The following is a 16,268-nucleotide window of genomic DNA, read 5'->3' as shown; positions in this document are numbered from 1 at the left end:
GAAAGAAAAAAGATAATATGGTTGTTTATATTGTTTATATTGGTGGTTGTTCACCTTAGGGTGATCACTGACAGGATAACATTGTTTACCGATCTTTTTATTTACCATCACATCACTGGCCATTGATCAACGGTATACCAGTCAGCTGTCATCCATCATTTGGTGGGTTTGAGTCATCTTTGAACTCTTGCAAATAAAGTTGTGTGTGTTCGACAGACTTCGCCTGTATGGAGCCGCTGGGCATGGAGTCCGGGGAGATTTCGTCGGAGCAGATCAGCGCCTCGTCCCAGTACAACTCCAACTGGTCTCCGGAGCGCTCGCGCCTCAACTACCAGGAGAACGGCTGGACGCCCTCCGACGACACCGTCAGGGAGTGGGTCCAGGTCAGTGAGGCTCTTCACCTTCATGTGTCCACATCGCAAAAGAATCAACATGTTAACTAGTGTTCCAAGTCTGGAATTGAGTTCTAGAATCTTCCTATTGAGTTCTAGAATCTTCCTATTGAGTTCTAGAATCTTCCGCTGAGGCAAAGTGTGCAAAACAATAAGAAGCACAAGCATCAGAAAATACATTTAAAGAAGAAAAAATACAAATGAAATCAGATTTACAAACAAACATAAGAAACAATATAGAAGATTACAGCAAGATAATTTTTCACTTGGGATAAATACAATTCAGCTTGTTTTGAAGTTTTGTAGAAACAAGTAACAGTGATTTTAAACTGGTGGAGTGATCTATTTTAAGATATTGGCAGATATTGGAGAATTCTTTAAGTATTCTTGAAGTAAAGCTGGATTGGAAAAACTCAAATTATGTCACATCGTCCCTCATTTAGGAGTCTGATCTCAGAATGAAATCATCCTCCCACAGAGAAACAGCGTTTCTCAGTTTGAACTCGAGACTCGTTCCTCTGAGATCATTCTCACATCTGGTCTGAATATGCGTTCACTCATTTGTAGCACTTCTCTGCACGTTATGGGGACACAGGATGTAAAAATAAGCCAACATGCATTATTTATTGAAACTTTCAGCATAGTTGACATTTCTTAGCTTCATTGTGGAGTCTGACGAAGCACAGCCTGCAATAACTGAACATGAAAATAGGCTGACCTAATGTTTCATTCCTGCAAACTGATAATGCTGCCAGATTGTTTTTTTTTCAATCGGTGTGTTTTGCACATGAGGATGAAACTCCTCTTATAGGGCGCGTTCACACCAAGCATGTTTGGAACGGTTTATTCCAACAAGGTGAGAACAGTCATTTGAACTCGGGTGGCGCCAGATAATCCTCTTCCAAGCAAACTGCGGTGCGGTTTGTTAGTGTGAACGTGATCCAAACCAACTATAGAAAATGCAAGGGTTTATGGGAATACAGAGACGGATGTTGACATATCATAACCAGCAGTTACGCTTAGAAAGCCCAGCAGAACAAAATGAGCCTTACTTAGATAAGGTGAAGTTCTTTGGTATCTACGAATGAAGTCTGACCGCAGTCTGGACTGATGCTCATATTCAGATATTTCTTCATGTGTTCTTAACTGGTATGAACACCAGAGAAGAAGAGACAGACAAGTCCACCATGCTTAGCTGAAGTTACAGGGACTGGAATCAGATTTGTTTTGACACAGGCGATATGGTCAAAATCAATATCACAATAATCATAAGGATTTTTTCCGATATCGATAAACTTCACAATATTTTCAATTAATATTCCTACTATACCTCATTTTGTCAGAGTTTTTAAATAAAATTTGTGTGTTATCATCACTATAGACAGCAGAATTGTGTCATGATATCACAAAATCACCATAATATCACGATACGATTCCACTGAAAGACGATAAGCGATAATATTGAATTATCGCCCAGGTCACCAAACCTCTGTCCAATAAACAAGCTACTGTGAGTCATGTGACTTTTGTTTACAAGCCCTTCCAGTGTGAATTTAAATGAACCAAATACAAGAGTGCAACAAAGTAAACTTTTTTCAACTATGGTTTTAGTATATGAAACTGTAACGTCACTGCAGATGTGATCGCAGCCTCAGATAAGCCCACTGTCTTCAGTAGTAGAGGGGTTGGGGGGGGGGGGGGGGGTTGGTGACGGGCCGGTCCCATTGTGCTGGACAGGAACTCATAGAGGAAGCCTCACAATGCCCCCGGCGGTGAGAACAGACCCCGACTTCCTTCCTGTGGCAGTAGAAACAGGAAGAGAGCCTCGGTGCGACGCGGCCTGTAGCGGCTCTCTGAGGCTCTCTATTGTCTGTCTGGGGACTTCTGTTCGCTACTGGGCCACAGCTGAGCCTTCTGGGATATAATGACACAAAGGACAGTGCTTTGACAGAGTTTAATGGGTTTTTATATGGAGAAGAGTGGCTGAATTTACCTGAAGTTCATTCAATATGACTAAAATATAGAGGATTCAGTCTGCAAAAATTGACTTTTAAAAGTTAGTTTATGGCTTTTGTGTTTTCTGAAATGGTGGATATCTCATTTTGGAATGAAACTCTTAATCCTAAAGAGTGAATGATGAAAGCAGAAATATATATATAGGTATAGACCTATATGGGAGCAAATTTAGAAATAACACCATGCCCCAAAGCACCTTGGATGCAAAATGTTTCTAACCCAGGTGGGATGGTTTTCTTTACTATATGATCTATTACTAATACACATGGCCTTATCAGAACCATCTTCACTTTCAAAATATATCTATATGTATATGTATATCCTTTCACATTTTCTAGCTTTTATTGCCTTGAGGCCTGAGATGAAAACCCATTAAATCCGACCTTTTCCACTTTCATTTGGATATATTAACCGGAAAAATCACTGTAAAAAACGAAAAGCTACTCATTTCCTCACTATGTATTAAAAGCGGACAACTAAAAACACCTGGGAGTGTTTGCTGAGTGTGTGTGTAGCTCTGCCCAGTGCGGCCACAGTCTCCTGCACAGCGACTGTAGTTACTGAAGGAGGAGACAGCATCGCTCCTTCACTTTCCCCTCCCACATTCGTCTCTCCAGTCATGGGATTTGCACCAGCGACCTCGCAGTCACAAGCCGGCTACTGTAACCCTCGGGCTGCCACCGCCCAGTGGAGTTTGCGTGGACAAATTTCTGCGCGTGTGTGTGTGTGTGTGTGTGTGTGTGTGTGTGTCTTCTACTCTTGTTCGAGCAAAGCGTTGTTGGCAGCGGCCCCTAAAAGAAACAGCAGACCATCCTCCTGCCAGTTTGATTTATAGCCTGAGAACCAGTGCTACTGCTTGCCCTCGACTTGGTGAGGCGTTTGAGTTATGACTGGTGGTTTTTGTGAAGAGAATTTTCCATTTTATTTGATTAAGTGTGGTGCGTGGCCCACTCTGCACAGCACGGGTCGCCTGCGGCTCTCCATTCATCTTACTTCAGAAGAAAATTATGACTTAGTTAATTCATGCATGCCTGCCTCCCCTACTACAAACACTTCTATTATTCATTTAAAGGCATTTATATTTTATTGATACTATTTTCAGGTTACTATTCATAATGTCATCGGGGCGATGTTGCCCAATGGCAATTTGGATGGCGGGAGACAGTGAGCTCATTATCTAGCCATTATGATAAATCTGTAATCATGTTTTGCTCTGTGGCGAATCATTTCATCATCGTGCGTCATTTGTAACAAATGGAAATACCTCCATGTGTGTAAACCCAGCTTCATTCAAGCAGGGATGGAAAGATTACTGAAACACCATACGCAAGTAGAAAAGTCAAATTACCAGTGGAAAAATCTAGTAGTTTAAGTTGCTGAGTTTTGCAAAAGAAAACATCGTTAGATATGATCCTTTCCCTGCAATGATAAAATGACGAGAAGACAGAGTTCAGACTAGGTTCTTTTAATTAAAACACTTAATAAAGAAGCAAAATAATGCGCATAAACACAGTACAACATGAATCAACACAATTCATGATTGCGTTTGGCCAACTTCTGATGCGATGCTTATGGAGAGCGTAAAAAAATTATACTCCATAACAAATGTGATTTAAAATGTAGAGAAGGATGTAATTTCAGTAAAAACATTATTAAATAAAAGTAAAATTACTAACTTCAAAAAAATACTCAAAAAAGGACAAGCAGCCTATACAGAAATGCTAATCAATTACAGTAACGAGAGTAATTTGTTACTTCCACTCTTGCATTCAATGTGGCTCAGAAACGCTGAAGCCCAAACGGCCACTCTGTGCATCTGAACCAGGGAGGCACTGCAGTAGATTGACATGTTATTGAAGCTGTGATGTAAGCGCAGGAAAGGCTTCCTTCCCCGTCCAACTTAAAGTATTTATAGACGCCCCGCCGCTTGAAGAGGAGCGTTTGTCTTCAGGATCTCTCTGACGCCACCAGGAAGAGCTTAGCGGCATCTGGAGAACACATTTTCAGGGTCCTTGTGTGAGTGAAGTGTGTTGTCGAAGTCGGGACGGGGCAGGGGAGCCGAAAAACAAAAGATCCCCCCTGAGACTGAGGATGAGGGTGAGCTCGCCGTCCAGAGCGGACGTCTTGAGGAACGCCGCAGCGAGCTTCCAAACCCAGGAAATGCCAATAACCGGGGGGAAACCTCGACGCAAATCAGACTCCCGAACTCCGAGATTTACGACTGACACGGCGTCTGAATGTTATTTCAGCACATTGGAGGTTGCGGTGAAAGAGCTGAAGTGTGTCTTCGCCGTGTATTAATCATGAGTCTAATTTCCTCATCAGCGGGAGAAGAGAGACTGAAAGGCGATGAAATGTGTGTTATGTCATTCATCACAGCAAACAATGCCCCAAAACCAAGTAGATCCAATTAGTACATGTTGGAGGAAAAACCTCGCGGCTGCAAAAAGGAAGTATTTCAGACATGAAGAAAAGAATTCCTACTTTTTCACTGAAAGTAAGAATGTCTTTTTTGAAACGACGCAGTGGGTTTTAACAGTTTCCAAACGGCCCGATGCTTCTGAACGTCACTCAGCAGATGAACGATCATGTAAACTTTCAGTCCAAGCAAAGAAAATGTTCAGTTATGTGGTTTTCCTCATGTTCTTAAGGGTCAAAACTGACCACATAGCAGCGGCACTGTCACTTTCCAAGAGCATTCTTTAGTGACTGCTCTTGTTTTCATTACCCAAAAAAAAAAAAAAAACACTCCGCTGCATCTCCAAAGCACTGCACTTTCTTAAGAAAACACTAAAACTTCAGATGAGAATTAGGTCAGTGAGGTGCTTTACTGATTACAGTTCTTTTCCTCTTACCGTAAAACAAACAAACAAAAAACAAAAAAGCACCACCAATATCCTGTTTTGGCAGGAAGCATCAATGTTTTTGTTCAATCTCATTTAGTCACACTCCGACTGAATATACGTCCCCCCTTCCTGCATTGTTTCCTTCATTAAAAAGCCCTGAGTGCGACTATTTTCCACGCCGCAAATGTTTTTGCCGCTGCCAAGTGAGGAGCAATTAGCCTCGGGCCTGGAGAACGGGCCGCTCCAGGCTGACGCGTCACGGCTGAGACCGCCGGCCGGCTGCGGGACTACGTGCCGAGGCTCTTCCTGCTGGAGGCGGGGCGGGGTCTGTCGTCGACCCCGTTTCACTCCGGGGCGCTGTCTGGTTTCTCAATTTAAAACAGTTGGGTTACATTTAAGGAAGGGATGAGCATGGTAGGTCTACAACTCCTGCACCCTGAGTTAGTTAACCTTCTGAAATTCCACGTTTTTAAATATGACTGTGAAATATGTCAGTCAATTTCATATTAATCTATCTGTCTATCCCACTGTGGCCTGGAGGGTGAAGTGCCTTGTGAAAGCACTTTGAAGTTAATTGTTGAAGGAGACGAGAGCCTTTTTCGTTCACTTTCTCCACCCAGATTTTCAACTCACTTTCAAGTCCGCTGCTCCAAACGTTAGGCTGCCATCATTAAATAGTTCTAAAATACTAAATATCCAGTCAGTAACAGTGTTATCATTTTGTCAAACAAGAAGTTAAAGGAAAAAAATCCACTCTCAGATCCTCTTACACTGTCAGATATCATCAATCTGTGATGTTCAATGTATTCCAGGAGTTATTTTGCGATGAAGTGTTGTAATTTACTTTTCTGGTGAACTCACTTTCCCTCAACCTGCCTCAACTACTTCTACTTCAGTTAGTGATTTCCTACATTTCCCAGAATGCAGCCACATCCCTTTACTCAAAACCCCAACATGTCTTGTGGCTGCAGTGCATTCTGGTCTCTCTCCTGCTCCTGTGGGTGGAGAAATTGGTCTCTCTGTCTCTTCTACGATGGATTTCTCCCTGTATGATTGTTGAACCTCTCTTGGTGCAAAATGGCGGCTCTAGAAAGAAGCCCTCGCTCTTTGATTCTGAGGGACTGACACCAAAAAATGTCTGCCATCTAAGTCTATTGTAACTGTGCCATCTGTCTGTGTTGTCTGCGTTTGGCCAGAAATAAGAAAAATACATCACCAAACAACAAAATTGAAATGCAAGGTAAATCGCCAATAGTTGTTTTTTCCACCAAGTGTTTTAGGCTGGATTTTTCCTTTTCCTTTTTCCTCTAAAAAGCAACAAAATCTGTTTTCATGTGGTAGCAGCAATCATTTTGTGATTTTGTGGTTATCTTATTTTGAAACCTAACTCCTCATACTATAATGAACGATGACAGCAGCTATTTGATGGTAGATATCTCATTTTACAACAAAGCCTAACATATATATTCTGTCTAGTGTCTTTGTCATGTATCTGGTGTGTGTGTGTGTGTGTGTGTATGTATGGGTTAACCTCGGGGGAGTGCAGTTCAGAATGCAGCTGGGAATGTCAGCGAGCGATCCCACAAAAAACAGCGTTTCCCAGGGGTCCCTCTGTCACTCACGCAGCCCACACACACACACCCTCCCTTTTCCATAAAAAGCAACAGTGGGAGAGGCTAAATAACGACCTCTGCCTTCCCATGTGTGTGTCACAGTTGCGCACTATGTATGGTAATATAATTATATACCATGGCATGTATTACAGGCATCCCACGTACTGAAGCGTTGCGTGTATTTTGGTATGCGACCAGTTTCCCGTCTGACAAACAAGCGAATTTGTTTTGTCTGAGTGGAATGAAATGGAAGTCAAACGCAGTGCCACCCTGTTTACCACGCAGCTATAAAAAAAACTATTCCATTTCATGCATTAAGATTGTTTGGGACTAACTTAAAGTAACAGTGCAAAGGATGTGATATAACTATATAGGGGTAGTTAAATCCAGTCTGTTGGGAAAGTGCTTTTAATTTGAGATAAGTTTTAGTATTTGTGGACAGTATACCCATGTGAAACATTAATTTAAAAACACCCCTGTAAGGGTTTCTGCTATCGCCGCCGCTCTCTTTGATGATTCCTATCTCTTTAATAATCTTTTTCTTTGATTTTCTTTTTCCATTTTTTTCAGAAGCGCCTGTTCTCTAGATATTGCTGTACTGCACTCAGATAAAGTGATTCGGCCATTTCAACGAGTCGTTTTTATCTCTTATTCCGCCTTTAGATCATAATTTTATAGAAACAAGTGGGGGGGAAAAAAAGCCTACCCATGAGGTGAGATAATGTCACTGTAATTTCTCTTGCTTCAATGGACTTAAACTTATTTTCAGAATTTGCTTTGAACAAGCGAAAACATCTGAAATGAAATAAGGATGAACACCCGTTTTTTTTCAGTTCATGAAACAAGTTGAAAGTGTGACAGTATTTCACCCCTTTGGCTCTTTCTCACACTTGTTAAAACAAAATAATAAAATTGAAAACAAGATGAAATCACTTCTTAAGATGGACTGATTTACATGGTGGAAACCTGTCTTTGTTTTTAGGATGGCTGGAGAGTCTGGTGACCGGAGTCACTTGGCCTCTGTTAGTGGGTTTGTTCACTACACAGGGTTTTGTAATCCAATCAGACACAAGAAAACAAGTTTAGCCGGTCTAGCCTTATAATCAAGGTGGGAAATAACCAGCAGCCACCAGCCAAATGCTGCTTATTTTAAGCTGTGGCTGTTAAGTTGGTTTACTCAGACAGATGCTTTAGCAGGCAACCATGGTCTGTAGGGATTTTTATGTTCTTAAAAAAACATTTATCTTGTAAAATAGTGGAAGGAGTGGCAGTGGGATTTTCAAATCTATCAGCCAGTGTGGCTAGTGGATCAATAAGTTACAGTTTCCTGCCCTGCTCACAATTGAGGACTTTCATTCCAAATGTCAGACTCTCTTATAAAACTATTTCTGGTGTGCAATTAAAGCACATTATGAGTTATTACTAAAGATATTAGTCATTTTAAGACCTTTGCTTACAAAGTAGTTATGTAATTGCAGATTGAATCATCTGTTTTTGAAATATTGAATGATGAATTTTGCAATGACAACCCTTCATCTGTTGGGTTGATTTTATGCCAGTTTACATGCGTCTTCTTTAGGCCTGAATATCCTGGATGTACAGAGGCTATGGAGAGCTTTCAGTTGACATATCACGCCCTCTGGCAGGCGGCCATATTGGAGTCAGCAATGACTGAGAACAGCTGATTGCATTTCTGAACTTCTGACTTGGCCATCTCAACATTATGGGATACAGCTGGTTAATTTCTGTGCTCATTTTGACTGGGAACCGATCATTTTGCCAGATCTGACCGATTTTGTGTTTAGATAATGGCAGCTTGTTAGCTAGCTAACCATAGCATCTGGTCAGCTAACCATCATTATCTTGTTGTAAACACATCTGACTTGCATAATAGCTAACATTACATAAGCAGAGTGTTTTGGAGGAGAGACTAGGGCTAAAGACAAGACAGTTTACTGTGTCACAGTAACCACTTCATTCACTTCAACTTATAATGTTACACCATAACTGTTTTCTGTTAGTTCTGGCCCATTATATATTTCACCATTATTTACTCACAGCCTCTGCTGTAGAATCTGGGGTTAGTCTAACACAACCTCATGACCTAGAGGGTTAAACACACACAAACACCAACCCCCCACCCCCCCACCCCCACCCCTCCACCCCACACACACACACACACACACACACACACATACGCACACATGGGTCACACACTAGGCTACTCATTAGTGATGCAGGCGGACAACCGTAAAATTGGTCCTGAGCTGATTCACACACACACGCACACACACACACACACACACACACACACACACAATGTCTGGCATGCTCTGATTGAGTCTGACGTCACACACGCCCCTCAGTATCTCAGAAAACAGATTCTGTTGGACATCCTTGCGGTTCAGCAGCCCGAGGCGCTGAATACCACCATGTATTCGTGACTTGATGGGTTTGAATTCAACTCGTGACTTTAACCACATGTCACCCACCATCTCTGTCCCATCTTACGATTAGATTGTGTTGTAGATAATGAGAAAATATACATATATACATGAATACATACATAAAATGGCAGTGAGTAAAAGGAAGCACAAAAGATATGCCTAGATAGATAGATAGATCATTATAAGTCCACACCTCCTAATAATGCTGTTACACAATGTTTTTACCATTCCCATCCTCTCTACTGTGCATATATAATCCATTTTTAATCAGAAAACACTATTGGGTTTTACATGGGAGCCACAACGGAAGCGAAAACGATCAAGGGGATTTTTAAAACTATTTCAGCTGTCAGCACTTCATCTCACAAAGCTTTAAGTGTTATTTGAAGAGAAAATGATTGAAGAGGGTACTTACTACTGAGAACACTTGTCAGCACTTTCCTAGTGATGTATATTGCATAATGTTCCTTCATTGCATAATGTTCCTGTAAAGTTCTTAGTTGTGTGATAGACAGCGGGCCGTCAGATAAATGGGACTGCCGATCTCTCCGGCGTGCCTCTCTGATTTTTCTCTGTCTACTTACGGACCGGATCACGGTATAATTAATGAGATCTGGGCTCTTGTTTCCCATACGCTTCACGTGAAACATCATCCAGCACACCTGAACTGAATTTGTCATGTTTTCTGTGATTTTCTTCTCTTTGTGTTTGAGGCTTATCTCCAAAGCAAATCAAATCTTTTTTTTTTTTAACCTTTATTTATCTAAAGAAGGTTTGTGAAGCATGCATGCTCCTTTTCAACAAGAAAACTGCTTCTTATTCATCTTACACTGGAGCAGTTTGGGGTTAAAACAACTCCATCCATTTTCAACCTGGATCCTATTTTCCCATCTTCATACAGACCCTATTTTCGTATCATCATACCAGTCAATTCTGACCAAAATCTCATCAATTGCTTCAATACAGAGCTAATTCCATCTTGCTTTCCTGGATGCATGGCTCTCCAATTCAATACAGTAGTCCTATAAGGCCAAAGGACACTCCGAAACTCAACCACCAAAAGCACACAAAGCCCGTCTTTTTCAACACACTGATTGTTCACTCTGTAATGAGACATGTTGGTAAAAAGATGTAAATGAAAAATTATCTCAAGTCCTTTCTTGTACAGATTTCATGCCACCTTGGACTTCCTTGTTGTGTCTTTGCCATCTGGCTGTGACAGCCTGTCTGCATGTCCCGCTGTGTAAAGTAGTGCAAAATACATAGTGAAAGTTGTCATGGATAAACTGAAAATTAAATATATGAATGTCTCATGACAGAGTGGGTGCTAATATCTTGAAAAAAAACCCAAAAAAGCATGCTTTGGGTGATTTTGGGGGTTGATTTTTGAAGTTTCCACTACCCAGGAAAGAAAGATGTAAGTAGCTCTGTAGTTATGTAACTGATAAGATTTTGGTCAGAATCAATCAGTATGATGAAAAGTGATGGGAAAATAGGGTCCAAGGCAAAAATGCCTGGAGTTATGCTTTAAGTTCCTTGTTGAGGGAGGGGAAAGCGTTTCTAATTCGTTTCCTCCATCCAGATTTTCCCAGCAGACCCGGGAATTATAACCAACAACCCTCCAGTCACAAATCCACTTCTCTAACCTCTAGACTGCTATGTCTCCACTGACCTGTCCCGGTGTTCACTGTGTCTCCAGGTGGATCTGGGATTTCTCCGCTTCGTCTCGGCCGTCGGGACGCAGGGAGCGATCTCAAAAGAGACCAAGAAGCACTACTTTGTCCGCTCCTACAAAGTGGACCTGAGCTCCAACGGGGAGGACTGGGTCACCGTGAAGGAGGGCTCCAAACAGAAGGTGATGATGACGAGTCGTTTATGTCACAACAACCCATAACCATCTATTATTGATGAGTAATGAAGGAGGCTGCGCTCTAATCGATGGGGAGGGACGAGCCCGGTCGATAGCTCAGTCAATATTTTCCAAGGCTGAGGGTGGTTGACAGCTAATCTGAGCTTTGACTGAATTAAGTGAGCGCATTGAAGGTCTGCAGTAACCAACAGTTCTCCGCAGTACTAAATCAGAATCACTTTCATCAGCAGGTACAATATTGTACAGAAAGTAGTAGTACTATCAGTTTATAGCAGTAGAGGAGATCATAGCAGTAGCAGAAGTAAGAGTAACGAAGTGATTGAAGCAGTAATGGAGGCTGTAGAAATAAACAATCTTGATCTTGAAGTAATGCGTCTCTTATTGTGTGTCCCGTCAGATCTTCCAGGGGAACCACAACCCGACAGACGAGGCCCGGTCCTTCCTGCCCAAGCAGACTCTGGCTCGCTACATCCGCATCCGGCCCATGTCCTGGGAGCAAGGCATCTGCATGCGCTTCGAGATCTACGGCTGCAGAACCTCAGGTACTTACACACACACACACACACACACACATACTGTACATAATGTATAGCCACACACACATCTTACCATCTTGATTCATGAGTGAGCAAGTTTTAATTAACACACAGTACCAGATTCTATATCCAAAATAGCACTGAAAGTGGCTAGGGAGACATATTTCTATGAAAAATGTATATTAGTTAGGTCGGTAAAAAAGTTTCCTGGCAGGTAATTTCTTCAGTTTACCAGCCATTGGCAGATGAGCCAAAAAGTTAATTTAAGCCACACACACACACACACACATACACACACTTTTTAATAATTTTCCCCCTTTTCATAATGCACAACTCCACAGATACTGCTGCTGTTATATTGCACATCCTGCTAGTACTGGAAGACTTTGCATATTTTCATTCCTACATTACATTTTCTGATTAATGCGCCCCCACAGCGTCCCCACGGGGATCATTAAGATCATTAAAGTTTCATGTAATCTAAATCTAATCTAATCTAACCCACACACACATATATGCAGTGTAGACGCATGCACACACACACACACACATTTGATTTCTCTCTTTTACATCTACTTTCTAAAAAACTACAGAAAAGGATGTAAACAGATGCAAAGACAGAGGATTCACCAGCTCACTGACTACTTGTCAGCATATGGCAATAAGGGCTATGTGGGCAAATACTGTATCATTTCTACACACCAAACACACACACACACACACACACACACACTATGCATACACTCACAGTGCCCGAATTGGTTCACCTGCAAAAGGCTTGTAAACTAAAAACAAATACCTGTCAAGCATCATTTTTACCAGTCGTTTTTCATAGAAATATGTCACATCACCTGTTTTTAGTGCTAATTCATGTACAGAATCAGGTTCTGTGTGTTAAATTTAAACTTATGAATATTTATTGTAATTCATCATGAAGTGCAACAGTACTCAATATAACCAAAACGTTCATTTCAGAGCCTGCACTCAGTTACACACACTCGTCCTGTAATGACATCGTGTCGTGAATCAGCCTCGCGTCTCCTTGGCTGCTGGATGAGAATCTCCTGCAGCTCCTCTGTTGATTTAAAATAATCACCGCTTCCAAGGCGAGCGCAAAACTCCCACAGAAGGACACGGTTATTCATTACAGAGGAGCGGTGGAAAATCAAGCTGACTCATTATTCATCCTCTAACATTATATAAACCCGAGTCCTTGATGCGCTACAAGCAACTCTCACAGTAGGAGAGCTCCATGAAGTAGATATTAGGCTCTTAGTCATAGAAGACCAGGCTGCAGAGCGCTAGACACAGGTGAGGGAATATAACGACGCAGCCGGGAAACTGACTGTGTGTGTGTGTGTGTGTGTGTGTGTGGCCTCCACCTGGTTATCATGCACACACATTAACGGGAAATCATGCAGGAGAGCATGTATGTTTGTGTGTGTGTGTGTGTGTGTGGTAGGCAGTCATTTCATGTAGAAACGCATTGATCGCCACAGATAAAAACATGACACACACAAATACGCATACATACATTTGTATTACTACACTTGTGAGGACCTTCATTGACTACACTCATTCCCTAACCCTTAACCTTAACTTAATCCTAATCTTAACCCTAAACCCAAGTCCTAACCCCTTAACTAACTACCTTTACCCTAATTTAAACCTAATCCTAACTCTAATCTTAACCGTAAAACCCAAATCCTAACTATAAATTTAACGAAGTGAGGAACGGCAAAAAAGCAAAGGAAAGTCCCCCAACGTGACCATTTTCCTCATCTTTCTATTCTTGTGAGGCCATTTGGTGCTCATAAAATACAGAAATACAAGAACACACACACACACACACACACACACACACACACAGAGGGGGTTTCCATAAAGAACATTGAGCAGTTGTAAAACCAAATCACAATGGATCTCACATTGTGGAGGAATTTACATCCACAGGAACTGCCGGTAAGCGCCAGACATAACTCTGGAAGCATTTGTGAAATGTAGCGCTTTGATACACAAACATCGCACTGAGGGTTCGATTGTTTCGGGGCCGGATATTAGATTTAGCTTGTTTTGGATAATGGATTTAACTTGGCTCACAATGAACAGATTATCTCGTTCCAAGTATTAATGCATTTCATTACGTTTTCTTGTTTTCCAAGAAAACTAAATGAAGCGCGGCTAAATTCTCCCACCGTCCCGCATTCATCATGGATTTAGTATGTTTTTATTACTGTGAGACCGTTCCGTAACTGTGAGGTCACACATTTGATCCCACCAACCGTATCTATTACTGTCAAAAAGACACTGAGCAAGACACTGAACCCCTGACTTCTAACCTCGCTAGTGAAATGTGTATGATGTGATATGCGTTTCTCAGAGGGACATGCAAAGAAGCAAATTCCTAATTACACTGTGTGCAATATAGCAATTAATCAATCATTAATCAATCATCACAAATTGCCCCCTACTACTACTGTAATGGTAGTAGTAGTAGTAGTAATAGAACTGGTAGTAGTAGCAGTAGTAGCAGCAGTAGTAGTGGTAGAAGTAGTGGCAGTACTAGTAGTAGTAGCAGTAGTAGTAGTAGTAGTAGTAGTAGTAGTAGTAGTAGAAGCAGTAGTACTAGTAGTAGCAGTAGTAGTAGTAGTAGTAGTAATAGAAGCAGTAGTAGTACTAGTAGTAGTAGTAGTAGTAGTAGTAGTAGTAGCAGTAGTACTAGTAGTAGTTGTAGTAGTAGCAGTAGCAGCAGTAATAATAGCAGTAGAAGTAGCAGTAGTAGTGGTAGAAGTAGTAGCAGTACTAATAGCAGTAGTGGTATCAGTACTAATAGCAGTAGTGGTATCAGTAGTGGTATCAGTAGTGGTATCAGTAAAAACACAGTAGGTGTAATCATCAGTTGATAAGCAGACAGGGAGTCAGGCTCACAACAGTGCAATAAGAAGTCAATCATCAAACTAAGTGCTTATACAGACACAAGAGGCTGCATCATTTCATGTGCAAATGAAGCAATCTAATTCAAGTGAGAATAAATGAGTCTCTGGTGCTTTTACTCTTGAGTTTAGACATTAACTCAAACCGCCCACCAAGCAGGTGACGAGGCAAAGAACGGCACTGACCTTCCTCACCGTACGCTCTCTCTCCCTCTCTCTCTCTCTCTCTCTCTCTCTCTCTCTCTCTACAGACTACCCGTGTTCAGGGATGCTGGGGATGGTGTCGGGTCAGATCTCTGACGCCCAGATCAGCGCCTCGTCGCACGCCGACCGGGGCTGGGTGGCCGAGAACGCCCGCCTCCTGACCGGGAGGTCCGGCTGGACCCAGCAACAGACCAAGCAGCCCTTCAGGAATGAGTGGCTACAGGTGGGCTTACAGCTGGGACTGGGGGACACGGTGAAAATATCATGATATAATACTGGAGCAGCAGGGGCCCAGTAGTTAGCCCCATGTCGGCAAGCTTCCACCCCACTGAAGTGTCCTTGAGCGAGACACTGAATCCCTACCAGCTCCAGGAACGTCCCTAATGTTCATCACTGCAAGTGAACAACAAATTTCCCTACAAGGATCAATAAAAAATACATTATTTGATGGAATTTACTTTTTTCAGTATAAATTAGACATGGATGTGGTATCTTTTTTTAATGAAATGGTCATTAGAAATTCTCAATTCTCACTATTCTCATCCAATTTCTAGTGAAAATTCTTTAATGTCTTCATTCAAGTCATTCAAAAAAATTTCAAACTGACTTCACTTTCAAATTGAATATCATTGACAGCGGTGTTGTAAAATCACATGCCTTTATGTGGATCCATGCCACCATACTTTAAACTACCATATACCTCCTACCTCATTTCCTTTGTCTTTTGTTTTTCCAGAGAAGTAGAGGATGATCAGGTTACTGTGTTTGACTTTTACACCCATGGTGCAATGCTCAGATAGCACCAATGTAAATCCAGATAGTCCCTGTATATTGGTATATTTGTACTGATCAATCAAATACACCAGTATACAATCTGTCAGCCATTACCCAGTCAGTTGATAAGTCAGTCAGTCAGTCAGTCAGTTTGCCTGTTAACCTTAACCTACCGTCCCCTCTCCCATGCTCCCTTGCAGGTGGACCTGGGCCAGGACAAGCTGGTGAGCGGCGTGGTGATCCAGGGGGGGAAACACCGCGACAGGAACGTCTTCATGAAGAGGTTTAAGGTGGGACACAGCCTGGACGGAGACGAGTGGACCATGGTCAAGGAGGACAACACCACCAGGCCCAAGGTTGGTCAGCCTGTCAGGCTTTGTGTTTGTGTTTGTGTTTGTGTCGGGACAGCAGACGGCTCGGCAGCTGTTTAGACAGTAACTGATAAGGGGCCAAATGGCATTAAGGGGGTTTTTAGAGGAGGTACAGCAACAATGTTGGGAGTGTTTGGGAGTTTTTGTTCTAAAGGAGAGAGAGTATGGAGAGGAAAGTAAATTTTGAATCTCAGCACCTGGCCAATAACCCTCTCAACCCCCCCACAGATATATTATGCTCATTTCGTGCTATGGGGCGGTAAAAA

The 16,268-nt window shown here is 42.0% G+C and overlaps 2 protein-coding genes across 2 annotated transcripts in view; one reads left to right on the top strand and one right to left on the bottom strand.

The window, feature by feature from the left end:
• crema (cAMP responsive element modulator a) overlaps window positions 1–16,268 on the bottom strand; it is a 492,677-nt gene that overhangs the window by 446,667 nt on the left and 29,742 nt on the right. The window lies entirely within an intron of this gene.
• LOC139909063 (neuropilin-1a-like) overlaps window positions 1–16,268 on the top strand; it is a 76,732-nt gene that overhangs the window by 40,306 nt on the left and 20,158 nt on the right. The window contains exons 6-10 of the mRNA XM_078287638.1: window positions 217–383; window positions 11,014–11,169; window positions 11,582–11,726; window positions 14,905–15,080; window positions 15,832–15,987. Coding sequence (XP_078143764.1) covers window positions 217–383; window positions 11,014–11,169; window positions 11,582–11,726; window positions 14,905–15,080; window positions 15,832–15,987 — 800 coding nt within the window. The remainder of the gene's footprint in view (window positions 1–216; window positions 384–11,013; window positions 11,170–11,581; window positions 11,727–14,904; window positions 15,081–15,831; window positions 15,988–16,268) is intronic.

Source organism: Centroberyx gerrardi, chromosome 13 (assembly GCF_048128805.1).
Source record: "Centroberyx gerrardi isolate f3 chromosome 13, fCenGer3.hap1.cur.20231027, whole genome shotgun sequence".
NCBI classification, from domain to species: Eukaryota; Metazoa; Chordata; class Actinopteri; order Beryciformes; family Berycidae; genus Centroberyx; species Centroberyx gerrardi.
Note: the sequence above shows the minus strand (reverse complement) of the source record. Positions and strands in the feature narration are given on the sequence as shown.